Below are 27685 nucleotides of genomic sequence, written 5' to 3'. Positions count from 1 at the left end.
AGCCCTCCTGCAGGCTCAGAGCAAAGGAGCGACTCAGACCAGACTGAAAAAAAGGGCAGGGAGTGCAGTGGAGCAGGCAGAAAGCAGCCCAGCAGACTCTGAGGCAAACTCTCTGCGCATTGACTAGTTGGAGCAGTGAGCAGCACCTGAGCGGCGTCAGGCATCTGCTACCTGTTGAGTTTATTATGGAAGCAGACAGGAGAGACTAATTCTTCAAGGAGAAGCATCAAAAGAGCAGTTCTGGACCTTAGACTAATTGATTTAAGTGCAGTCCTTGCAGTTTTTTGAAACCTTTTTTTTTAAATTTTTTTTAAGGAAACTGATTTCTTTGGATCTTGCACCACTTTGTTGCATCCTGGAACTTCTTCTCAGTGCAAAAACCAGCAGGAGGGAAAAAAGAGAACTTAACCATCCATCTCCAGCGGCTCTCACAGCCCACCCTCTCTGCTTTGGACACCCCTCCTCTCTCTCTCTCTTTCTCACTTTCTTCTCCTCTTTTGCCCCCTGTGCCCTCCCTCAAACACCTCACCTCCCCCCCAACAGAGCAGAAAGCGTGAAAAATCTCACTAATGGCTTTATTTGCTGTCAGTTCTGTGCCGCTCTGTCATTCCCCTGGACCATTCTGCTTCACACATTTCATAGTTGAGTAAGCCTCCTCGGCTGTCTGGCTAGACTTAGCAGTGCCCCTGCAAAGGCTGTGCTGGCTTGGAGCTCATCAAGAGGGGAGGAAACACAGCAGCACCACTCAGTCTGAGAACTTTGTGGACAAGGACATTCAGAAACTTAATTCCTCACGTGTTTTTTTTAGCCTTTTGCATCTTCACCTTCTGTCAAAAACCACTTCTGGTCCTCAACTTCTCTGCAAGATTTTCCTGAGGTGCCTTGGTGCTGATTTGAAGTGTGAAGATGAGGTGTGGATGTGGCTCTCTGGCAGTGGTGGCTGCCGTGTTTTGGACTCAGTGCTTTCTTCTGGACGGGGTGGAAGCCAGGAAGGAGCGAAAGAGGCCAAAGGAGGCCGCGCCGCAACACACAGAGGCGTACAATGTGACTCTGTCCAACAGCGAGGAGGTCAGCGGAGGCATCAAGGTAAGGAGCAGAGCTTCACACTGCTAGTCTTAAATCTGCAAATTGTAAAACATTTTATTTGGATGGTACACTGCAAAAACACAAAATCTCAAGTATTTTTGCTCTAGTTTCTGTTGCAAATATTCTTGTAGACTTAAAATAATTCAAAACTAACATACACTTGTATGTACACTTGTACTTTTCAACAAGATATGGTTTGTTTTAAGTCAATGATTCTTTAATGTGGATGAAAAAGTACAAGTCCCACTGGCAGATTATTTCATGTACAACAAGGGAAAAATATCAGCCAATATAATAAGTACTTTTTCATCAATGTTAAGGAATTATTGACTCAAAATGAGATCATATTTCTTGCTGAAAAGATCCTTGTAATTTAGTTTTGTTTTATTTCAAGTCTATTAAGATATTTGAACTAAGAAACTAGATCAAAAGTACTTGGTACTATTTTGTTTTTTTGCAGTGTATTTGATTCACCTACAGAAAGCTGCATATAATTGTAATGTGAAACAGAAAAACCAATGTTTAAAATTTTTTTCCTTATTTTTTTATTTTTTATTTTTTTATTTACAAAAAACCTCTGAAAAGTTTGGGTTGTACTTGAATTGAGTCCCTGCTCCTGAATAAAATCCCCTCGGACACCCCTGCTCTAATTCAAACGAGAGTCTAAAGTTAATCCACAGATGTGAAGGTCTGGTTAGAGGAAGTAAAATGCGACAAAGGCTGAAGCAGCACAGGACAGGTGTGCCCCTACAGGTCAAGCTTCAGGATGTGTGACAGACGAAAAAAACGTGTGAATCCCTGAATGGATGACTACCGCAGGCATGCTAGGAATGCGAACATCCAAAGGCTGATCCGTGCATCAATTAGTACACGCTGTGGGCGTCTTCGTCCAATTTTCCAGCCCAAGTGAACAAATAAAGATCCTATTACTTGCAAGATAATTTATGCATTAGAATGAGGAATTGAAAATAGCTAATTTATTCATTAGATACAGGAACTATCAAAGATATTTACACCAGCGCTACAAACTATGTATTTCATTGGGATTTTATTTAGTGGATGAGCACAAAGTAGCCTAAAATTAACAAGTTTGTACCCCAAAAAATTAATGCAGTTTCACCAAATGCCTTTAAAAAGTTCCCTAAACTGTGTGTAATTTAATCTCCGTTTAAATCCAGCTTGTTCTGTAAAGTCTCTGAGGTTTATTAGAGAACATTAGTGAACATACAGCATCATGAAGACCGAGTAGCACAGGTGAGAGGTCAGGGATAAAGTTGTGGAAAATATTAAAGCATGGTTAGAAACTATTAAAAAATGTACATATCTTAAGGAAATCTGTTCAGTCATCCAAAGATAGAAACACAATGGCATCACTCCAAACTTACTAAGACATGGATAAATCTGGCTGAGCTGCAAAGATAAACAACTAAGGTGGGAGAATCTGTTGACCGGACAACCGTTCCAAACATGGAGGTGATGGCAGCATCAGGGTGTGGAAAAGCTTTTCTTCAAGAACTGGGAAGCTAACCAGAGTAATGGAGCTTAATGCAGCACAATCCCAAAGAAAAATCCACTGGAGGCTGTGAAAGTTCTGAGACTTTGGCAGAAATTGACTTTCTACCAACAAAATAACCCAGAATATGTATTTAGAAAATACTGGAATGATTTAGGTCAAAGCTTATAAACGTAAATGTAAGTTTGCAGGCACCTTCACTTCTAATTGAGCTTGAGCTGTTTTCCAAAGAAAAGTAGGCAAGAATTAAAGACGACATTTCTTTAATTCATTTCTGAAATTACAAGACATTTCAGAAATGTCTTGTAATTGCTGCGAAAGTCAGAATCTGAATGTACTCAGTACTTTCCAGATATTTAATTGTAAAATAAAAGAAAACAAGAAACAGTTTTGTTTTACAGTTCGTTGGTCTATTGCACAAAAAAATTTAATTAAAATACATTGAAGTTTGTGGTTGTAACCTGAGCGAAGAAATTAACTCGGCACACATTTCAGTGAAAAAACAGGAGCAACGGTTGCCCCCCGACTTTATATTTTTGTTTTTCTTGTTGGTGTTGCATATTTCTGATGGTTTCCAGCGTGGTATTTATTTTGCTTTCAGCCCACCCATTATGTTGGCATTCTCATGTAGCTCTCACTGCCCTTATATACCAGTCGTCACGTCTCGTGGTAACCCCTCCTCCCGTCCTGAAACCACACAGTGAGGTCTCCTTTGTATCTTTAAGAACACTTTGTAGGTGGCTGTGGCCTGCCCCTGTTTATTTGACTTGGTTAGCCCTGTAAAAGCAGCAGCTATGAAGGATGACCTTATGTCAGGCCTTGCAGCCTGTTGAAGATTGAGCCTCCGCGATGTCTCACCTCTGTGCTACGTCCTGCGCGGTGTCTTCGCCAACCCCCCTATCACCATGGTGCCTCACAGGATGTGATGTAACCCCTGGCAAGGCTAGGAAAGTTAGGTGGGAAGATATTAAAAAAGACATTTTCACCTCTGTGGAGGTGTTCTGTATGTGTTCTTTGTTCCTGAAAACATGCATTTTAAAGTCAATGGTGTAAACAGTTTGTAAAACAGCTCAACATTTTTACACCCTAGAATATGTAAACACCTTTGTTCCATATGCAAAAAAATCAATAAACATACAAAAAAGAAAGGACATTTTATTAAAAATTCACATTTTGAATGCTTTTGTACTTCCATTTGGGTCTCTGCTGCTTCTAAAAACAGCCCAAGCACTTAAAAACTCACCCAGTTGCTTTTTGTTACTAAGTTAATATTTTTCGGTGTCTGGAAAACGTGTCGTTTCAAAAAACCTTCCAAGTATAACATCACAAATCAGGAGGCACCGCCCCTCACCCAGCAACCCCAGCAAAGCCCAGCCCGTTACCTAGCAACCCCAGCAAAGCCCAACCCGTTACCTAGCAACCCAAATAGAACTCAAGCACAGTTAGTCGGTTGTGTTTTCTTTTTAAACAAGCTTGTTCTTCATTTTGTGAAGTTAGAGTACCCAAAACTGTATTCAAGTAACAGTAGAACTACTTCAACATATTTTTACTCAAGAAAAAATAAACAGTAATCATTGAAGGTTTCTCAAGTAAGAACAAAACGGTATCATCACACAGACCAAAATATAACATTTTGTTATTTTGGTATTGGTATTTTATAGACCAAAATGAAAATAATTCATATTAATAACATAATTACAAAATAAGGCAAAAGAAACATTTTTCAAACTTCTGAAACTTTACTATGAAACTGTTGAATGTTTGGTGAAAACAGTGATGTTCTTCATTCAGTGAAAATACTTAGTAGATGGAGCATACATAAATTCAAGGAAGAGTAGTGATGCTTCATAGTAAAATTACTCAACTGAAATAAAAAGTACAGCATAATAAATGTACACCTAAAAGTAATTTTTTCCCAAAAAGTTATTCAAGTAAATGTAACAATAAATCTTGCAACCCAACTCTGGTGCTGTACAATGGCTGCTAGAAAAATGTTTTGTTGATGACTTACCATTCAAAAACCTCTTGCTGCATTCTTGTTGGTTGTGCAGGAGGCTCTACCTCTGCTTTTCAAAGATGTGTGATTGTATAATTGTACATCTGTTTGCAGCCACGTTCAAGTGTGCTGAGGGGCCTTGGCCAGCAGCAGTTTATTGGGTTTGAAGTGAGAAGACACCCTAAAACAGCTCATTCTGAAAGGCATTCAAAACAGGCAACTGAGCAAACTAACATCTCAGTAACTTGATTTTGTGCAAAAATGTCCTGAAAATGTTTTTGGATAGCCCATAGACCTATCCTAACCTGTTCAAGGAAGCATAATAGGTCACCTTTAAAAGACTTGGGGCGATGCTGTTCTCAGCACATCGATTCTGTCATGCATGGGCCCAGTCTGCCTCCACTGTGTCTGGGACATCCGATAGGAGCGGCGTGGTCCTGAAAACTCGGGCAGCATGCCATGTAAGCCCCTCACAAAGCCCCGTAGAAAGGGCCCTGAAAGGGAACACCTCAGTGAGGATTAGACCCGGGTGCCTCCCTCTTTTCTTTTCATCTCATTTTCCACAATCAGACGTTAATGACATAATCACTCTTTGGGCAAACTGACAGCACCTTGAAATAGTTCTCAGACAATTTTTCATATTTTGTTGTCAGAGAACCTCAACCAGAATGTATTTTATCAGAATTTTATGAGTTAGACCAAAACAAAGCGTAAATAACTGTGTAAAGGAAAGACATTTTTTTTTACTTTTAATTATTTACAAGTAAAAATCAAAAGTGCACAGGTGTCCAAAGAGTGGCCCTTGGAACAATTTTGTGGGGCCCGACTCGACTGCTGTTCAAGACTAGCCCTCCAGTGAACACTTCTGTTAACTTTTAGCATGACAATTTAAATGACAAATTTAATTCTTCTTCCGTTTCAATTCAGTTCAGTTCAGGTTTATTCGAATCGCAATAATCTTACGTCAAGAAATAAAAAAAAGACAAAAGTCATAGAATGACCAGCAAAACATCATCATGACACTTTTCTTTCTATAAAGCATTATTCTTTCAATAGACGTGTTTTTAAATTTAATTTAATAGTAAATAGGACTATAAATATCCAGTTACTTTTACTGAAAAACAAAATAATATGTGAGCACATTAATTCTTCTATTAAGCTTGGTTAATAGAAGAGTTTTTCCCCAAAAATGTCAGGAAACTGCCTTTCATTGAAACAAAAAAATTCTACGTTGATTCATTAAAATATTGCATGTTTGACTTATTGCTGAAACCTGAGTCACAACAAAAATATTTAGCATTTCAAAACAATGTGACTCCTGAGTACTTTCAGCTTTGGGATTCTGGCCATTGTTGCAAACAGTTTGGACTCTGCTGATTAAGAGACTGACATGAATTCTTCTTTGTAAAATAGCTAAGGATCAGTCAAGTTAGACAGACAGCTGAACTCATATTTCAGAGCCTTACCAGAGATTCTCAAATGGATGTAGGTTTAAACTCTGACTGGGACATTTTAAGAGTTAAATATTCTTTGGTTTAAGCTATTAGCATGTTGCTTGGCTCTACAAACATTTGCCAATAACCCATTTGATTCATGTGTGCATGTGAGCATCTTTTCCCACGTTTACAGTATCCACTGCATAGTGGAAAAGCGAACTTTAAATGCAGTAACTTTCCTGTCAGATTCTCCCACCAGAGATGTGGATCTCTGGAGCTCCTCCAGAGAAACCATGTATGTACTTCCTCCCAATTCACAGTTACAGATCACTTGTGCTGGTCTATCTTTTAAAATCCTACTAACCCAAAAGGAAATCTGTGGTTGTAAAGTGGCTGAATGTCAGCAAGGATGCATTGTTTTTTTGTGAAGGAATATAAAAAGTTAAGTACCACGCAATAGTATTATTTTGGTGAAATAAATTCTTTCTCACACACATTATTAAAATATGACGAACTTTTTTTTTTTGCATGTTTATCCTGTCACACGTCTGTTAGGTCTCAGAGAAAGAAGCCCATCCAGTTGCGGCTGTCTTGGCGTGTCGTGTTCTCTGACCAGCCAAACATTTACACCCGCATTTACATTTTTTCCCCTTTGTGGCCAGTGGAAACCGTTGTAATGATGGCATGTCTATCTGACCAATCCTGTGTGTGGGCTGCTAGCAGCGTCCAGTTGGATGCTGCATTCTTCTGCAGATTTTCCGTTTGAAACGGAGCCCAGCAATCGTCTTTGCAACAAGAGGGATTCTTTCGTGCAGAGAACGAACATTTCAGACAAGCCTGACCTCTGTAACCCGTCGTATTCTACAGTTTTGGAGCACAATGTCAAATATTTAGGCCTTACAGGGATTCCCGCTTAAGATGAGAAGAATCTGTCACTGCTTCAGAGCAGCGAGGGATCTATGAGGGCTGTAATGGAGAGACTCAAGTCAAACATCACGCCTGGCGTGTTGAGTAATAGCAGGGTTTAGCCTGAAGCAAAGGTTTTTGTTTCCTTTCTCTCATCCCTGGTGATGATTAATGCCGCAGCGTGCGGGACCTTCAGAATCAGCCCACACATAGGAGACGGGGCCATGTCCCACAGGAAGCAGGACCACTGCGCGAGCACGCGCTGCTCTTATGCTAGGCCTAACAGGATCTGTCCCCAGTCTGCATGGCATCGTGTTGGCGTGTCAGAAAACAGAGGTGATGCTTATTTAACGCTGAGAAAATGACCCCATGAAGTCATCTGCAAAAGAAACATGTCGTAAACAGTCTTCTTGTCACCACATCTGGGATTTGCAAGCAAAATAAACCAAAAGGTTTTGTCTTCCCCCTGCAGACACAGTGCAGCCGTTCTGTTTGGATTGATGTCAGATTTATGGAAATCTCTTAATCTTTCCTGATTCTGCTCATGCATCAGTCACTGCACCAAGATTTGTTTTTTGTGGTTTTATAGAATAATAGATGTATATGAAAAAAAAAAAGACAGAGCTACATTTCATCTTTATCCTGCGCGTACACTGAATGTGCATTTGGACATGTTGTTCGGAAAATGTGCATTAAGAGAAAAAGTCAGATATGTGGCATTATAAAAATGAAAGTGTAATTTATGAGTAGTGGTTTATAATCAAAAACTAATAATTGAGGAGGAATAGAGGAATGCATAAACAAAACCAGTAGATTTTGCAATATGCATAAGAAAAATGGTGAGATCTACAGATATATTTTTCTGTGTGCTAAGCTTTGGTTAGAAGATTGGCCAGGATTGTTTCTGCAAGCAAAAATTTGTAAATTTAAAATATAAAAATATTTTTGCATTCTGTAAATTTCACAGTAGATTTTATGATATCTGCCCTGTCACAGACTGGCGACCTGTCCAGGGTGAACCCCGCCTCTCGCCCGGAACGCCAGCTGGAGATAGGCACCAGCAACCCTCCCGACCCCACTGAGGGACAAGGGTGTTAAGAAAATGGATGGATGGATGGATTTTATGATATCCAACTGGTTATGATATTCATTAAATTTTAGGCAGAAAATGCCTGCTTTAAAGTTGTATAGAAGAAAGACATCTGTTGTTTATGGATATTTTATGGCACATCCAGCAAGCAGCATAATTATTACAATTAAAATCTTTATTTTCCCAGTCCTAAATAAAAAACAAATAGTTTGAAATTTTGCTCTGTATTTCTTGCCAGTAGATCCCTTTTAGCGTTGCTTTGGGAAATTTAGCGCGCTGCAGGCCCTGTTTGCATCCATCAAGCGCTTACCACTCAGCCCATCCATCAGAGAAAGCTGCAAGAAAGTGAAAAAGGAAAATGCTTTCAAACTCAATTGAGAGCCCCTGATGAGCTTAGATGGATGTTCTGCCTACAGTCAAATCACAGAGTAAACTCTGTTTCTGGGCTGGATCGGGATCCTACTGCGTTTCAACTTCTCATTTTACCTACCACAGGGAAAATGGGCACTCACTCCGGCAATAGAGCTGTAATTTGTACAGACAACAGATGTTAGCCAGCAATCATGTTTCTTTTAATCTTATATTGCCTTTTTTAGGAGGGTAAGGCCAAGATTTTCTCTGGTGATCAGGCAAACATGCTGTATTCAGAGCCTTAAATTTTTCACATTTTGTCATGTTACAACCGTAAACTAGAATGTATTTAATTTCTTCATTTTTTTTTTGATCCTCATCACTAAATACTTTGTGAAACCAACTTTAGCTGTAATTACAGCTGCAGGTCTTTGGGAATGTCTCTACTTTTGCAGCCAGAAACAGAAGTTACTGCTCATTTTATTGAATGGAGATCGTCAAAACTTCAAAATGTTGGTTTTCGCGTATCGGATTTAGAGCTGCACTTTGACTAGGCCATTTAAACAGACGAATGTGGTTTCATCTAAACAATTCAACTGTAAATCTGACGGTATATTTGAAAACATTGTCTTGTTGGGAGGTAAATTTTCCAAAGCAGCCTCAATTTTTTTGCAGCCTCAGACAAGAATCCATCTCTACGTCATTTCTAACCACAGCATGATGCTGCCACCATCAAGTTTAACCATAAGGAAAGTGAAAGTGTGTGATGTTATTCTTTTATGCTTTGCATGTAGCCCAGATCCTTCTGGCTTGTGGCAAACTTTAAATAAGCAGTGGATTTCTTCTTGCTGTTTATTCATAAAGACCAAATTTATGCAGCTAACGATTAATCTTGGATCTCTGCATTTTCTCTAGTATGAACTTTTCGAGTGCTTCTCTGATTAATGCGCTCCTTGCCGTTTAGATGGACTGCCATGTCTTGGTAGTTTGCTGTGCCATACTCTTTCCTTTTTCAGATGACGATGAACAGAGCTCAGTGAGATGTTTAAAGCCTTAAATTTTGTTTTATATCCAATCTCAGCTTTAGACATTACCATAGTTACTCTGTCTGCTGTGTTCCTTCGTCTCCATGATGATGTTTTCTCACTAAACATGACTCTCTGATGCTTTCACAGAACACAAAAACTGAGATTAGATTCCACTCATGTGTAATTTAATTAGTAATTAAGGGACTTCTGAAGGCAATTGCACATACTATGTTCTATTTTAGAGGTCTCACATTAAATGGGTCTGAAATTATAAGCAAAGATTTTCCAGTTATAATATTGAAGGTAGCATTTTCCTTCCACTTTGCAACTATGAGGTACTTTATCAGTTGGTTTTAAACATTCACTTCAAAAACACAAAATCTGAGCGTATAGTTTTGGTCTAGTTTTTAATGCAAATATTTTAGCACACTTGAAATAAGTCAAAACTAAGGCACAAGTAAATTTTCAGCGAGATATGGGAGCTTGTTTGAAGTCAATAATTCATTACTGTTGCTGAAAAAGTTCTAGTTATTAATTAAATAACCTGCCAGTAGAACAAGATATTTTTCCCATATTATAAGTTAAAATGTCTTGTCCGCTGGCGGATTATTTCACTTATAGCCAGTACTTTTTCATGGTCCAATACTTGGTAAGTATTTGTGTTTTTGCAGTTTATTGAGATTTAAGTTGTGTATTCATAGAAAATAGGACAAAGTCTTTAACAAAGCAAATGTTTCCCAGCCTAATGACAAGAAACTGAAAAACCCAGTATCATTAGCATTGTATGAGAAAATCTCCTAGCCTTCTCTTTGCCTTCTTTAGATAAAAATTTCCTCATATCTACATATTTTTTAAACATGGGTAACAGTCCATAAAATCCCAATACATAGAAGTTCAAAGGGCTAAAATGGAATGTGTTCATGGACTGTCACGTTTGTAAATTCATTTAATCTCTCACCAACATTGTCAATAACACAGTCGGACCACATTTCGCTCAAACTTTCTGTTGTGTTCCTGAAACATTTATGAGGCCACTGACAGAAACTTCAGTGTGCGTCAGGGTGGTTATGTTCTGCAGAGAATGCTTTCACATTGTGTAACAGAATAGTGACAACAGCACAGAGTCAACATTGCATGCCTATCCGTATTTAGCTCTCCCGCAACAAATCCACAAGGTGATAATCTGTCTCTTTGAAGAGCAGCGATGGGGAACACGGAGGTGGATGTATGATGGCTGGGATGCACGCAGGTTAACGGGATAAACTCATCCCGGAAAGCCTGGGGATCCCTGCCTGCCTGCTGGGGCGGCATCGGCCCCACGTTGGGCCCTTCCAACTCATGCATGGATGACTGCACATGGAGCAGTGCAGCGATGTAAAAACAAGAGATTATAAAAGACTTTCCATCATCCCGCTCAACCTTAAACCTCCGTGTGCAACATTCTTTATCAGCAGCTAAATGTTTCATGTCGTCTCGTGTGTACATACAGGTAGGAAAACACATAACGCTGACGTGAAAACAAGATAAGTTAAGCTGGAGGAATTCAGGAGCTGCCTGCAGAAGGGTAGGATTGCGGTATCTGGTTGCGGCCCCAGAGACATGTTTTAACAGTTGTGTTTGTGTTTTCGGTGGCACGCTGCCCCAGGGAAATATTTCCCGTTTTATTGCTTCAAATAAATTCTACCTAATTTTCTCAAAACTACATGAAAAACACATTAAAAGCAGTGAACACAGAAGAGCTCTTTTTCTCTGGGTAATAAAATCTCATGGCCCAGTGTGAACAATCTATCATGATTACAACTGTTTCACCAAATAATCCAAAACCTCTAAAACCACCAGGCCAGAGAAAACTATGAAAAATAAAACAATAAAAATATGCTTTATTGTCCGCTGTGATTACCAGAACAGTCACTGGTGGAAAGACAAAGCATGCTTATGTGGAAACTTCAAGGATGCAGCATTGTTGCATTGTCTCTTGATTTATTTGACTGCCAGAAACATCTATGATTAAGATTTTACAGAAAAGATCCAAAAGTTCATATAGTACAACATTTGTTTTTAACATTTTGCAGAGCACGGAGGAGAGAAGGAAAAGAAAAACACAGTTTTTGTAACAAATCTGTCAAGTTAAATTCAACCACAGGCAATATGAATAGACTGAAGTCTAAATTATGTTTGCAGAACTTGTTGTAATCACAGCATAAATTCATTTGTTTCCCTTTGAAAGGCCCCAAAGGACAAAACAGCAAAACTTCATGTTGTTTTCTGTGTTTAGAAAGTTCCCAGTAAACAAGCTTGAAGCTTGATTCACTTCCATGTTGGGGTCACAGCTTGATAACAAAAGGTCTCAAAATGATGTAGCAAGATTATAATCAACAACTTCAGAAATTAATTGTGCAGAGTTAGACTCAGATTTCACAACTGGCATGTTAGAAAAACCTGCTTAGTACATGTAGAGCTGCAGGGATTTCTTTTGTTTTTGTTTTTATGTAAATTTTAATGCCTAATGGTGATTAACAGCAGGGACATTTCCAGGAACCAGTGTGGCTTCCTGGGATCATTTTTCTACTCCCATCATTTGCCAGGTAGAAACCAGAGTCAAATCAGCATATCATTAAAATCTACTAAAGAAAACAGACTCTGAACATTGTGGGTGTTTTTGCAATTGGCAGAGTGCTAAACAAATCTCATTGGTTGAATGTTCTTAAACTTTTATTTATTGCTTGTTTACACCAAACTTTAATATGGACAGCAGGAGTAAACCTTGTTTTTCTATACAATTAAAACTTTTAAACCCAGTCGGTCATCTCAGTGTTTTAGTGTAAAATTGAGAAGAGAAATGAAATGCTTTTACACAGATTCAGACTGATAATGTTACAGTATTTTATGTTTGGAGATTCGGATCAAAACCTCACTCTAGAATTGTGAATCATTTATCAGTTTCAAGTTTGAACGGATGTTACACACTGTGTATATGGTTAATGCTTAGCAAAACTAATGCATCTCACATGCTTTAGTTATTAAAAAAGCTATTTTTTTTACCAGCTTCTCACTTAGAAGTGTTTTTATTTTGGCTTCAAACTGCAATAAAAAAATTCATGAAATTTCTTTAAAAGTTACGCGCTTCTCCTCTTGTTTCCTCAGTCATCTTTGATTCAAACAGCACCAGTCACTGATTCATTTCCTCCACATTATGTGCCTCTGATATGTGCCTTTGATACTAAAACTGATTTATTTTTGATTATTTACAGTATTAAATTGAAATTTCTAAAAGTTTACTTGTAGTTCAAAATGTTTCAAGTACTTTTAGTCACTTTTGCCTTTTCAGTGCTGATATTTATTTCCATACTGTCTGGATCACACAGTGATGGCGTTATATAGCAACTTCTTTCTTTTTTTAAATGTATTTTTGAAGTATCGGATTGGGATTCAGTATCAACCCATTCTGAAATCAAAATGAAATGACTTCGACTCAGGAGCAGAAAAACCTGATCAGGACATCCCCAATTTATTTTCCTCGCCACTGAATATTTACCCCCATGAGAGTAAATATTAACTTCTGCCCTAAGACGGTTTAAAACTGTACATATTTTTTTCTTCAGCCTTTATTAAAGCTCTCAAAGGTGTCTTGACAACAACATAGTGAAACAGTTGGTTAATGCATTTTAAGGTATAGTTGGTGTTTGAGTGTTTTGCTGAAAAATGCATTTAGATTTTCTTAGATGTGGTGTTTAATCAAACAGCCAGTTTTCTGTTCAACGGCGATCCATTCCATCCATCCATCCATTTTCTTGCACCCTTGTCCCTTAATGGGGTCAGGAGGGTTGCTGGTGCCCATCTCCAGCTAACGTTTCGGGCGAGAGGCGGGGTACACCCTGGGCAGGTCGCCAGTCTGTCGTAGGGCAACACAGAGACACACAGGACACACATCCATGCACACACACACTCATACCTAGGGGCAATTTGGAGAGGCCAATTAACCTAACAGTCATGTTTTTGGACTGTGGGAGGAAACCGGAGTACCCGGAGAAAACCCACGCATGCACAGGGAGAACATGCAAACTCCATGCAGAAAGACCCCAAGCCGGGAATCAAACCCAGAACCTTCTTGCTGCAAGGCAACAGCTCTACCAACTGCGCCACTGTGCAGCCCGGCGATCCATTCCATTAGAGAAATAGAAATACTAATATTCAGGCTTGGTTAACTTCTAACTTATCATGAAAAGACACTTTTTATACCGATTTTAAAATATTATATATTTCTTGTTCACTTTTGTCTTGCTACGTCTTCACCTTTTGCTAAATGCCTGCTGGATTTAACATTTTATCAAACAAGACGAAAAGTGCCATCAAGGATCTTTCACCAGGCTTCCTTCTATAAAAGAGGATTACGTCAGAATTGTTGAACTCAGGCTTTTTGTGAGGTAAAAGTAAGATTACTGCTCCCCTTTTTTTGGCAACCCCCTCAACAAGGATAACAACGGTCTGGAGGACTTGACATTTCTCACCTTTACACATGATAACCGACACATTCTCGCGCACCGTGCTGGGAGGGCGTGTGCTTGAAACTGCTGATAGATGAGACAAGTTTAAGGCCCTCACACATCAGCGGTGATCAAAGCCAGAGCACCTCTGTTCTTCATCAACTCTGAGCTTTCATACCTGCGTTCGTTTCCTCACTTGTTCACAGCTTGCTCGAGCAGAGGCCAAGAAATGTCGGGGAATCCGTGCTTCACTTCACACCCTAGTCAAAAGCAGCCAATGAGAGATGGAAAGCATCTGACAGCAAGCAGCAGAAAGGTTTTTTTTCCTTTTTTTTTGGATCTGCATGTGTGGACTCTTTGAAGTTTTTACTCCCACCTGCATACAATGAATCAGCCATTTTCTTGGCATGCTGTATGTGTGATCCCAGCCATCACTACGGCTTATATTTCTGTGATAGTATGTAGAAGCGAGACAAAAAAAAACAAGACAAGAACATGGTGTGATTAATGGAAAAAACTGAGCATTCCTTCACTTGATGATTCAATTATTTATGCAGTGATTTGCTGTTATTCCATGGCTCAAAAATGAAGGTAATAATTACCTTAGTTATAGCCTTTCTTCTCTGAGCACAGAAAATCCCTGAGGGGAATAGTTTAATGGTTTAATTATAATGTTGTGTTTCATACATTTGAAGAGAATGACTGATATCTTGGCAAGGATTCTCCTTTTTTTCTAATATAGCATGTGTGGGGCAACTCTCAAAGTGTTGAAACTCAAAAAAACCAAAAAAGAACACAGTGCGATTTCACGGCGCTTCAATAAATAAATAAAATGAGTAGATAAAGCTTTCTGGTTGTCAAAGAGGCTATTTTTATTAAGAGTTAAAGAACTCTGTGGTAAATTATTATATGAATTGTTAATATAAGCTTTTTTAAGGCTCATTTCAGAGCCTTAAGATTGGCAGAAAAATGTTCACATATAATTTAGTCTGGGAACTCTCGGTTTATTTTTAATGTCTAGGGTCCGTTGCAAACACATGGTGACTGGCTTGTCTGATGACACAATTGGAAAAAGCAACAATCAGTCTATGCATGCCATATTTTATTATAGGAGCAGAAGAAAATATCTAATAGGATTTTTTCTAAAAGTGCACCCCATAGTGTTTTACTGATTAAACCAATAGCCTTGAAATAAATTCAGTTTTTGTTGCAGTAGTATAGTAACATAGTAGTAAAATTCTAGGAACATTAAGAAATTATTGCATAAACTTCTGCTTCTCTCTTTAATACACTTCAAAACAGGAACCATGTAATTTAACTCAGGCATTTTTTTTTAACCAAGGAATGGTTTCCAAAAAAGAACTGACTTATATTTGCTCATTTCTAAAATTGCAAGATTAAGCTTTTCAACTAACATACTGCAAAACACCACATGGCAACTGTTGGGTAAGGTGAAGGATCTGTGATACTGTCGACCTGTTTCCCCTCCAAATGCCTTGGGAACCTTGTCAGAGTCGAGGCATATGAAAAGTCTCGTCTTTCCCTGGATCTATAACTTTGTAGCTCTATTAGCGCCATGGCACTGCAGGTTCCATTAAGGAAACAGTTGGATTTGTTTGTTACATATGACAGAACATACAAAGGGCTCAGAATGGTAGAAGAAATGTGAAGCCACAACGTAACCATAAATACCTCAAAGGAAGCATAACCCTAGAATGCAAGCTATGCTTGAAGAAATTTATGCTACAACTGAACGTTAGCTTATCAAAATTTATGCTAAAATGAAAGCTATGCTAAAATGAGAAGTTAGCTTAATGAAATGTGTGCTAAAACAGAAGTTGGCTAAACTGTAGTTGTGGGTTTTGGTGGCTACCACTTGGCACCTGACTAAGTGTAACTGGGTCTATATTAATAGTTTTATATTTCCACAAAATGTGTTCTTTTATGTATTTGTCTGCTTCTACTTGACTGTTGCTGTGTTCCTCTGTGTCTACTATAAGAGGTTTGGTCCTTCAACTCCGCCTTATTTTCTTCTTCTTTTGTTCAGGGTCCTCCAGGACTATTATAAATATTAAGTTATTAATTTCCTCTCCCCTTTTGTTATTCGTTCCACTGGGGAGAGGCAAGTTTTATAATCTATTGTAATCCTTTCATTTATATTGTTCAAATGTTTATTTTTCCTTCTGTATTAATGATAAGTGTTTGGATATTTTCATTTGAGTTGCTATTACACCTTTATATCATTTGATGCATGCTAACTATTATTTTGTATAGATCGGGTTGGAGAACTGGAGCACATGCTAGGTGCTAATGCTAATATCTCCCGATTGACAGGTACGTTAGCGCAGGCCCTTTTGTTATTCGTTCCACTGGGGAGAGATCGGGTTGGAGAACTGGAGCACATGCTAGGTGCTAATGCTAATATCTCCCGATTGACAGATTAAATAAACGGATACCGCCTCCAAACCCAGACTTGATGTCTTGTGGTTTGTCTGATCACCACACAACACACACAACACAGAAATCCACCGGTCACATAAGCAGGCACACTGTCCTGTACCAGTGTGCTCTGTCTTAGCCTTCTCTTGTTGCCTTTCTTGCCATCAAGCTACCATTGAATAGTAACAAGTGTAATAAACCTTTCAAAAAATATAAATAAAATTCTTAACTTGTATGAAAATTGCATTTCTTAACATCTGATTTTTATAAACACTGAAAAACTAATTCAATGCTTGATTTTTTTAAACTTTAAAATTCAAAGAGGCTTTCGATCCAACTGTACTCCAATATTCAGTATTCTTGACACTTGATCGCTTTTAGTTTTTATCCGTTTCCAAACCTGGAAATAATATCAACGTATGCAACAACCTGCCGGCAGCCGGCGCAGAATCTGTTTATTTTGTCTGCTGTCAGCGAGAGACAGGGTGCAAGTGCTGCAAATCCCAAAACATAAAAAAAAGGGAAGATTTCTCCTGCAGCATATTACAAAGACAAACAAGGAGTTACTTTGTTGCGGTGCAACAAGAGGCATGTCTTCAGCAGAGCAGAAGGGAGCATGTTGGTTTAGTAGATAAGTGATCTGTGTTCTGCTGCCAAACCTAAACAAATTCCATTTCAGACAGCTCACCTCCATGCCTCGTCTGTATCTCCTCTTCTATCTCAACTCAAGGCTCCTGGACGTTCAGGGGAAAGTTGGGGTAACATTTGAGCTCCATTTAATTGGAATTCATTCAGCCTCTCATTTTACCCAAATGAAAACAAACCAGTTGCACCAGTGGACATAAAAAATGTTGCTTCCAGAGGCCTTCGTGCTTCCTTATCTGTCCAACAGATCGTAGTCTGTTTGCCGCTGTAATTTATAATAAATGAGGTATTCCAGAGTAATAAAAAACTGACTGTTTAACTTATCCATATATATCCACGTTCTGCATATACTTGCAGTCTTTCTTGTTAGAGTTCAGTTATTTTCATAGGGCTTGAAATCAAGACTAAAAAAAAGAAAACCACTTTTCTGACTCTGAGGAAGGAAAAAACATTATGCAATGTTTTTTCCTTATCATAAACTACAGTAAATGAAGTCTGTTGTTTACAGCATTGAGATCACATAGAGCAGCAGGGTGCTTATTGAAATTTTAATGTGGAAAAACTCCACAAATGTATATTTACATTAATCCTCCTTGGCTATTTTGCACATACAGTCATTTTCCTTGACCTTTTCCAGGAGTTTTATGTGATAGAGAAAATGCCAAGTAGTGTTTAATTGTGAAGTGGAAGGAAAATGAAACTTTGTTTTGAACAATTTTTGAACAAAATGAAATCTGAAAAGGATGCCGTGCATTTTGATTTAGCATAACTTCTTCCCTGCAGTTATCTATAGACATCTTCAGACTGAAATATCTGTACATTCCTGTTTGCAAAACAGGTTAGATGGAGATTGGAGTGCAGTTTTCAAGTCTTGCAACAGATTCTATGTTGACATAGATCTAGACTGAGTGAACAACTGAATGTGATTTCATCCAAATCATTTTTCTGCTTGTATGTTGAGTGTTGCTGTCCTGCTTGAAGGGGAATAAGCATCTCTAATTTGTTTATCTTAAATTACGTGAACTCTGAAGGATATTATTTGTGGCGAAAAGCGGCCTGAAAACAAACGTCCAGTAGACTACTCTGATCGCTATTTGCAATAAATTGAGTAGCTATTTTCATTTTACTTCACCACTCTGCACAACTTTGTTTTGCGTTTCTGGTAAAATACATTAAGGTTTGTGGTTACAGTGTGACGGAACATAAAAACGTTTGAGGTGTAATTATATTTTCATGAGTGGCAATATAAAACGGGCCTCCTGTGTGAATTAATTAAGAAGAAAAAAAGCACATGAGGAGGACAGTGACTGATGCCAATGCGAAAAAGGCTTGATGCTGATGAGTTATGAGAGGAAGAGAGGAGGAGGTTTCCTTGTTTGACCATTCCCTGCTGTCTGGCACCACTTAATTGTGTCTTAGCAGGAGCTTTTCCAAAAGTGGTTTTAAAAGAAACAATAATGACTTTGTACTAATCTTTGTGGCTGTTCTGCATTACATCCCACTGGGCAGAATTACTTTACTGTAAAATGAATGATTAGTTTGTTGACACAACAGTTTTATATATTTTTTCCTTAAAAAGCCAAACGACTTATTAGGCTTTAAAGAAAAAAAAAGTTTCAAATACATTTGCATCACTGAGAAACATGAGGCAGAAGTTGTCTTTATAGCCTTATTATTTCCATATTGAAGCACTATTGTTGCTCTGTAGATACACTACCGCCTCATAAGAAGGCTCTGAATCAAATCCCAGTTCACATGTACGGTGGCCCAAAAGGGTTATACCAAAGCCACAACACAACAACATAAAGCCACAGCAGAAATTAAGCTAACTTCAGCTTTGCATAGATTTTCTGTCAGCATAACTTCTGATTTAGCAATGGTGGGAATATTGAAGTCCAAAAAAAAGAGGGCCGGTCCTGAAACACTCCAATCGTACTCTGTTGAGTGAACTTCGTGTCTTATTCATCAACAGGTTTTGCAAATCTTCTCACAAAGATGTAAACAGAAGGAAGCATTTGTAGAAAATGTATGGATAAATCTAGCTCTGGGTGTAATCACTGACGGTTTTCTTCCTTGCTGCAGACTTCTGATCACCAACGGGTGGATCCACTAGGGTCATGGATGGATTTTGTCAAGCGACCAGTTGGAAACCTCCCCAGAAAGTGCCGCAAACGCAGACCAGCTCTGGTAAACCTAAACTGTCTTTTCAGTCTCTCAAAAGAAATGTTACTGTCGCTGATTATCTGTACAAAACAATAAGCGAATCATTCATTTTAAAGCATGACTGTTTTTCTCTTCTGATAGCCTGGACCACCGGGTCCTCCGGGTCCACCGGGCCCCCAAGGACCTCCTGGCTTTCCAGGGGCTGAAGTGACCCAGGAAGTTCTTTTGCAGGAGTTCAAAGACATGATTAAAGGTAAACACATCGCTACACAGAAAACCATAGGATTTAAGAGGGAAGGCGCTGATCACCTTCATAAACTAGAATTGTAGTACATGATGTTAACAGTGCTTACAATGACCCAATAGAACCAATTATTGGTAGACAGCAATCTGTGCAAAGCTATAAGTCTATTTTCAAACAATTGGCTCCTCCCATGTCAGTCAGACATTTCCTCTGGAGGAATCCCAAGACATTCCCAGGCCAGCCAAGAAGCATAGCCTCTCCCTCTCTAAGGCAGAGCCCAGATACTCTATGGAAAAAACTCATTTTGGGGGCTTTTATCTTCAATCTCATTCTTTTATTATCCACTTAAAGCTCGTGACCACAGGTAAGGGTAGGAACGTTGATCGACCACTCAAGACCATGGTCTCAGATTTCGAGGCACTGATCCTGATGAAGTCAGTAGGACAACAATATTTGCAAAAACCGAAACGGATACCATCAACACCTCGGCTGCACCTAGAAACTCTGTCCTTAAAGGAACATAATCAGTGACAATTTCAAGTTATTGCTGCTAAAACTGGTTCTATGTGGATTGTGACTTAACAATTGAGAGGTTTTTGAAACTACCCATTGTCCAGATACACACGAACTTATTAGCCAAAACCAACTGGGGGGGCTTTTAGAGCGCAGAACATCATGTCAGAAAAGTTAAAGTTTTACTGTGAGGTGACTTTGCAATGTAACAACCAGGCTGTATTCCTCTCAGAGGCTACAGAAAGGAGGGCAGTGGCACTTGACAGGCAAACAAGCCCCAGCCAGCAACCTACAGCCCTCCTGACACTGGAGGGAATGGCCTCCCACCGCCGAATACAAGAAGCTTTCCACTGCAAGCTCAAGGGACCGGTGGTGGTGGACAAGAAGACGCTGGTGGAGCTCCAGAACTTTCAGACAGTGAGTTTGTTTAAAACCAAGTAAATGTTTATGAATCAGTGGAGCGTTGCTCTCCTACTTGAAAAAGTAGAGTTGTGTCTAATCCTCCTCTGAACGGTTATTTGCTTTGTTTTTCTGTCTTAGCTGTGAAAGAGTGAGTGTTTGGTAATTGTTGCTTACTTTGGATGTGGGAGAATTTTGAAAGGATCAACCCCTACCTCCCCCCTCTCTGGTAAATGGCATTGGCAACACATGTTGTGCCATTCTGAGACTCAGACTGCCTTTTTGGTCAAAAATATCCCCTTTTTCAATCCTACACATCACTCCCTGGGCAGCACACAAAGGAGACTCTGTCTCCGACTTGGAATAATGTGTGGAGAGGACAGAAATAGAGACTGTTAGAAGAAGCATGCAGAAGAACTATGGGCTGTTAGGACGGGCTGACATACTGTGGCTGGAGGAGGGATGATTACATGCCAGTCTGTTTAATATAATAATAAGGCAACATGGTTTAACAGCATTAGACATTTATAGTTCAGGATTTTGCAGTGTCAAAAGAAGAAAGTTTAAAGAAAGCATTTGATCAAATTGTGCAGGGTCAGAATTAATCCTCTTTGGTAAAATCTAATTTAGCGAAAAGAGAATTTTCGCAGACATGACATGTGGAAACACTATCTTTTTGAAAATTTAAGCTTCCTTTTGCAACTTTTAGAAGCAGTTAGCATAAGCAGAGTAGCAATTTATTGCATGCCTCACTACTTATGATTGCAAATCCATTGACTTAAGTCTGAGATTTCTAAGTCTGCCAACTCTTCCAAGTCCAGGATGATTAAATGGATAAAACTAAGTGACTTCTTTGTGATCTCTTCAGCTCACCTGTTATCTGTTGAAGTCAGTTCCAGGTCACGTGCTCACTCTGATGAAGTGTCACCAAAGTGGGCATAAATTGTTGAGCTCTTGAAACCTGAGTATGAAATGGTCAAAAACCAAAATGCCAACCCCACTCAGGCTTTCCTTGCTTGCTCTAATTCAAATGAGGATGTTAACGGCAAAAAAGCAAGAATAATGTGGCATTAGCAACATTTAAATGCTGTGATGCAGGGAGGACCACAGATGGAAACTAGGTGGTGCTAGAGAACCTGCACTTCTTCCTCTGGACAAATACTGCCCTTCTGAAATTGTTGTATTTTTTGTTTGTTTTTTACAGTGTAGTGTGGACTGTAATAAATCTCAGACTACTAAGGCATCCAGCACTTTCAAGTGCCGCACAAGGTGCCGTTGTTTAACACTTAAGAACCTGCAACCCAAAATGTCTGTGCACGCCTCTGCTGCGAGAACTAACTCTTCGCCTTTCCAGGTTCCTGCAAAGCTCGTTGGCAGGTCAAAAATGATTATTCTGCAATTGGATCAAGGCGTCAAGATCATGTCGTATCATGAATCCCAATGTCGGTCCAACTCATTAAACTCTCCTTGCTTTTCAAATATTTTTGCGACAGTATTTTAAATTGCTGTGTTTAGGCAGTGCAACTGATTCATATTCCTCCTCCCTGTTGCCAAAGTAATCTTCATAGACTCGGCTTTGACACATTTAAACAAGCAGTTTGTATTTTCTTTCCGGATTCATAAAGAGAGAATAGTCGCCAGTGGGGCAGTTGTCCTACAGAGACCAGCGTGTCAGTATAATAAATCATCCAGATATCAGTTGAGCTGTTTTCTTTGCTTTCAGCCGCCTGCTAAAGGAGCTTTCCTCAGGGGAAAAGGAATGGACCAATCAACAGGGAGGTTCACAGCCCAAATCACTGGGATATACCAGTTCTCTGCTAATGTCCACATCGGTAAGTCACAGTAACTTTCCTTAATGTAATTTATTACACGGTAAAGCCTTAAAGCCCCCTATACACCCATATACGTGTTCAGACTCTTGCAAGCAAATTATAAGGAGACAGCGGTTGTTTACATTGACCTCACCCTTGCACTTATGTGGATTCTGTTGAAAATGTTAAAACATCATCATCCTTATCCACACATGCTTAGAACAACCAAGCAACGGCTTTGATTCAGATTATGTTTACCTGTTCACATACAGAGGTAAAAAAATGAGAAAGTACACTTGTTTTACTTTTTATTTCTGATATGAATCTGTTACAAACTGATGTAAAAAGCAGTTTAGGTGACATGAGATCCTGAGAACTATAATTCCAGTGCCATTTGCACTGTTTTTGGATCCCAAGTGATGATGTTTTGAAAGCTTTAAGATTTATTTCTGCATCATAAATGTTACATTGTAAGGATTTATGAATCTTGAGGGTAAAATATTTTATTTGGGAGGCATGCCAGGTAAAAGCTCCCATCACAAATGAAAGAACATTGGAACAGGCTTATAGAAAAGGATGAATATGTGAAAAAGTATTTTTTTCTCACTGTTCTCCACACATGGATGAAAATTTGTGATACTATGTCCTTCAAACGGCCTGAGAGCCTAGTTAAAGTGTAAGACGACCTCTGTGAAAATGCCAGGACATTTAAAATGCAAATCTGATGTAGCATTAGTGATGCTGTGGGCCTGTTTGTCTATCACCACCCCTGGGAACCTTGCTGGAATCTTATGCGTCACAATATGAAGCCTTGGAAATACTGAGACATTTTAACTAAAGATCTGGGGTCTCATTTATAAAGCCTGAAACTTGCATACGTCACTTTCCACTCAAAGTTTGGGATCTATAAAACACACAGGTGACGGGAAAATGTGCTGTCCCTAACGCAAACTCTGGCTCATGTGTGCAACACATGCCTTTTTTGGAGACGGGGGCAAAATGTCGACACAGACGGTGAAGTTAAAAATAACTCGATACCGTTCTGACAAATGGATGCACTGGCATGTGGAATTCAAAGCTGTGGTTATCCTGCACCTTTTCCAACAACACTTTTTCCTTCCATTCAACTTTCCATGAATATGCTTGGATAGAGTAGTCTGTGAACAACCAGCTTTTTCATGACTTACCCTGTGGAGGGTGAAAGTCTGGACATCTGTTCAGTCAGCAGTTTTTACCCATGACTGTGTAGCCTGGAAACCCAGACTGAAAAATCATATAGAGACTCAGAAAACCTTCACTGGTGTTTTTACTTAGTTGGCCGATTAGGGTGCGGCATCATGAGTTTACAATATTTATTTAATTTTTTCACAATAATCACAATTTCTGAGTCACCGAATTCTCTCTAAGCCATAAGTCATCAAAATTACAAGAAATTAAGGATTGAAATATTTCTCTTTATAATGGATTTCTGCAATATATGAGCTTCACTTTCTGAAATTGAACTTTTTCTTGGTATCCTATTTTTTCAAATGCATTTATATTCCATACAAAAGGAGTTTGCACAACATTTTAGCAGTAGGCTTCTGATGAAAGTAACACTTGCGGTTTTGTTAAAAACATTTAATTTCCTTACATGGAACTCGTTTAACACCGTGAATAAAAGTTAAGCTGTAATTTTCTACATTTTTATGGAGGTTTGCTAATATTTCTCATTTATGATATAGCATTTATAGTTGTTATTTCTAATATTTCTGTAATTTATTTAAAATACAAGGATTTTACACGTCTGGATCAGGTGAGCCAGTATGCAGTATGGGGAGGAGATGTTGGGAGTTTTAAAAGAAAATCTGTTTAAATAAGCCTCAGTGATTGCATGATGGTAACTGTTTGCATATTTGCAGATCACAATGAGGTGAAGAGGAGCAAAAGTCAGCTTAAAGCCAGAGACAACGTCCGTGTGTTGATCTGCATCGAATCACTCTGCCACAGATACACGTAGGTGTCCTGGAAAGCATTTAAATATTATAAAGACTAATTTGACTCATATGTGAATCTAAATCACATTTCCAATGGCAAGGAAATTGTATTTTTTTTCTCCATTTGGTATTTGACGGTAAGTAAAACCCAAAAGTTCATAATTAATTTGAACAAAACTTGCAGAACAATTGCACTTTACGTGCTTAACATTCTTCCTCGGACAGTTTGTTTACCTTTGCCTTAAAATGGTGAAATTTAAACAGAGTTTAATGCTGCCTCAACTTTCACTGGAATTTATGAGCTGTTAAAGGTGTGGTCTGTTACACTTTGCATGGGACCAGTGTGGCATTTCCTGTATAAAAGCAGCGCATGTCTTTAAGGGAAATGTCCCCTCATTTAGAAAAGTCGTCCCTGTCGCCAAACTAATCTTTATAGACTCACCTTTGACACTTTTAGGGAGCCTGTTACATACAACAGCTCTCATAGTGAAATGCCCTTATTTGGGATTTGGGAGTCAGATAATGAAGAACAAAATACTGCTGGCTGGAGGGGAAGAAAAAAAGCAGAGCAAGTCTTTGTTCTTTCACGTATTTCAAAATGTCTGTTTACACAAAGTCAAAGAAAAAGGTTGAAATGATTTACTCCCCAATCTCTCCCCAGAGCTCTTCTAGTGTGGTACAATAAGAGAAAAATATAAATAATACTATTATGATGGGTTGCTTAACCCAAAAGAGTACTTAACTTTTGCTTTTTGAGCCAAAACCCCAGTCTGTCTCCGGCTCCCACACATGAAAATGAGGAGAATGTGAAATGAGGTTCACTGGGATGGCAGCTGGAGCAAAGACAAATAAGACTGATTCGCAATAAAAATTTCACATTTTCCACTTAACACAAGCCAGTTCCTTCACTGTGCGGTCAAAGACGGAGAATTAGTTTCAACCATCTATGCAGGACAAAGCCAAACTAGCAAACTGGCTTATTTGATTTCTTGCTCAGAAGCTTATATACTTTAATCTGCTTTTTTATGCACGTGACAGCAGCTAGGTATTTAGGTTCATTTTTTTTTACATGCTGTAGATCTCTTTGAAGAAGCCAAGAGAAGATTAACAAATCAACTTTTGTTATGTTATGTTCTGCTGATAATACAAACAGACTGAAAGGTCACAGAAAGTGGATATTTTGGAACATTTCATCCAATGGGAAGATATATCAGAATATTTATTTATAGTGATGATCAACAGACAAGAGAGACCAGACTTTTGGAAATTATATAAACACAAAGTTATTCCCTCTTTGGGAATATCTATCACATGAATTTCTGTCTATTTAAGCCTGCATAAAATAGACGATCGTTTGCCTAGAGAAGATAAAATTCACACAGCAACCAAGTACACCAAATCACTTCTCTCACTGCCCTGCATCAAACAATCCAAACCAATTGAAAACCTGTTCACCCCCTCACCTGTTGTGGCTGTGCAACAAGATCCACTGTAGGATATGACACAAAAACCTCTAAAAAAATCACTGAGCAAACTTCCTTCTTCACGAAATGCAAACAAATAGGAGTACCTTTGAGTTCTTGGTAAATGGTAACTTAATTAAAGTTTGATTACAAGATGCATAGCTTGGGACTTCTGGGATTAAAGTGTATTGATCGGGTACTCCGAGGCACTTATAAATGCTCCTGGAACTCAATTACAGGAGCACTTATAAGGCACTTAATGTTGGGTCATGTTTCAAATAACATTTTCCAGTATGTGACCACATTTTAAACGTAGAATAGAGTGATTTGTTCAACGATAGCAGCCTTTGAAACTACACTAATAATCTAAATAAAAAAATGTACCTTCAGCATTAAAACTGGGACACATTTAAATTGTTTTCTTCTTGATATTTTCGTTACAGTTCACTTGAAATGATCGTTGGATTAGAAAGCAACAGCAAGATATTCACTGTGAATGTTCAGGGTCTGCTGGAGCTACAGGTGAGAGAAAAGCCAAACAAGCACATAATAAGAACAGCTCAGGTTTTCATTAACACCAGTTTTTATGTGTTTCTTCGCAGGTTGGCCAATACACTTCCATATATGTGGATAACGCAGCTGGTGCTTCCATTACAATACAAAACGGTTCGGATTTCATGGGCATACTGCTTGGTGAATAGCCTCACACTGGAAAAGGGCATCCCCAAGCCATCCATGGTGTCTTATGGTTCTTTGTATCTTTGAATGAACTGCCATGACACAAGACAAAAACCACCAGGGACTTTTGAAGGAAAGATGAGTGGCTAATATTGACTTTACTGCCCATCAGATGGTGAAAGGACACTGTGAAGAACTTCAAGGCTGAGTTTGTTTTTCACAATGCACTGCCACTTCCATGGGGAACCTGGATGCATGCTGCCTCATGTATGAAATAACCTGAACATGAAATGGAGATTATGTTTGCATCAATATATTCTTGAGGCTTTTTTGAGATCTTTGCAGTAAACCAAACATTATTCTTGTTCACTGTTGTTCGTGGAAAAGCTAAAGAACATGAAATATCACAGTCATCTGTTTAATATATATTGATATGTAATTGTTTTGTCTACAGTATTTGTCATTTACACACTTGTGAGATGGTATTTGTTTTTGGATTTAAATTCACAATTTTATATAAATATATGTATATTATATAGTACATAGACTCTGTGAGTACACTGGATGATTGATGCTGGATAGGCCTCATACTTTGGCATCATACAGACATTAGAAAAACTAAGTACACCCATATAATTCAATAATTTGCAGAACCCCATATTTCTTGTAATTGAAAAGCTAGTAGCAGCAATAATTCAGTTTTTTTAATGTATTGCCACTTTGTCCACTCTGCTTTATAACATTTCTTCAGTCTGTTGAGTTTTGTGGCCAATCATTTATCTCTCAAGGCCTTGATCACTTTCTTTTTCAGGTCTTCTGTAGTTGTGTTTGGGGGCATTTGCATGTTAATGTGTCAGACAGATGGTTTTACATTTGGCTGCAAAATATTTTGGCATAGAGAGGAGTTCATGGTCAGCTTAATATTTACAAGGTTCCTAGTTTATGCAGAAAAAGCCCAAAACATCCATCCATTCATCCATCCATTTTCTTTACACCCTTGTCCTATAATGGGGTTGGGAGAGTTGCTGGTGCCCATCTCCAGCTAACGTTCCGGGTGAGAGGCAGGGTCACCCTGGACAGGCCGCCAGTCTGTCGCAGGGCAACACAGACACACAGAGACACACAACCATGCACACACACACTCACACCTAGAGACAATTTAGACAGACCAATTAACCTAGCAGTCATGTTTTTGGACTGTGGGAGGAAACCGGAGTACCCGGAGAAAACCCACGCATGCACAGGGAGAACATGTAAACTCCATGCAGAAAGACCGGGGCCGGGAATCGAACCCAGAACCTTCTTGCTGCAAGGCAACAGCTCTGCTCAAACATCAGGAAATGCATAATATACCTAAGAAGACATGCTATTTAGCGAATAAATAAACTCTTACAGGGCTGCTATGTTAGCAAAATTGTGCTTTCCAATTTGATCTGGAAGTTAAAATTTCTGAGTTCCATGTCA

At 38.9% G+C, this 27685-nt stretch overlaps 1 protein-coding gene across 1 annotated transcript; it reads left to right on the top strand.

The window, feature by feature from the left end:
• The first annotated feature begins 34 nt into the window (after positions 1-34).
• Positions 35-27254, top strand: c1qtnf12 (C1q and TNF related 12). Its single transcript, XM_008414533.1, has 8 exons — positions 35-1086; positions 19057-19161; positions 19279-19390; positions 20127-20311; positions 22017-22125; positions 24006-24099; positions 25987-26065; positions 26146-27254. The coding sequence occupies exons 1-8, from the start codon at positions 907-909 to the stop codon at positions 26242-26244; spliced, it is 963 nt and encodes a 320-aa protein (XP_008412755.1). The 5' UTR covers positions 35-906; the 3' UTR covers positions 26245-27254.
• The last annotated feature ends 431 nt before the right edge of the window (positions 27255-27685 follow it).

This window comes from Poecilia reticulata, linkage group LG7 (genome assembly GCF_000633615.1).
Source record: "Poecilia reticulata strain Guanapo linkage group LG7, Guppy_female_1.0+MT, whole genome shotgun sequence".
NCBI lineage: Eukaryota > Metazoa > Chordata > Actinopteri > Cyprinodontiformes > Poeciliidae > Poecilia > Poecilia reticulata.
This window is presented reverse-complemented; position numbering and strand designations above follow the sequence as displayed.

Bases quoted from the DNA above. Each gene is read 5' to 3' on its own strand.
- c1qtnf12 (XM_008414533.1), top strand. From the start codon at position 907: ATGAGGTGTGGATGTGGCTCTCTGGCAGTGGTGGCTGCCGTGTTTTGG. The intron at 22,126-24,005 runs GTAAGTCACAGT...GCATATTTGCAG, and splicing joins CTCTGCTAATGTCCACATCG to ATCACAATGAGGTGAAGAGG. The intron at 26,066-26,145 runs GTGAGAGAAAAG...GTTTCTTCGCAG, and splicing joins AGGGTCTGCTGGAGCTACAG to GTTGGCCAATACACTTCCAT.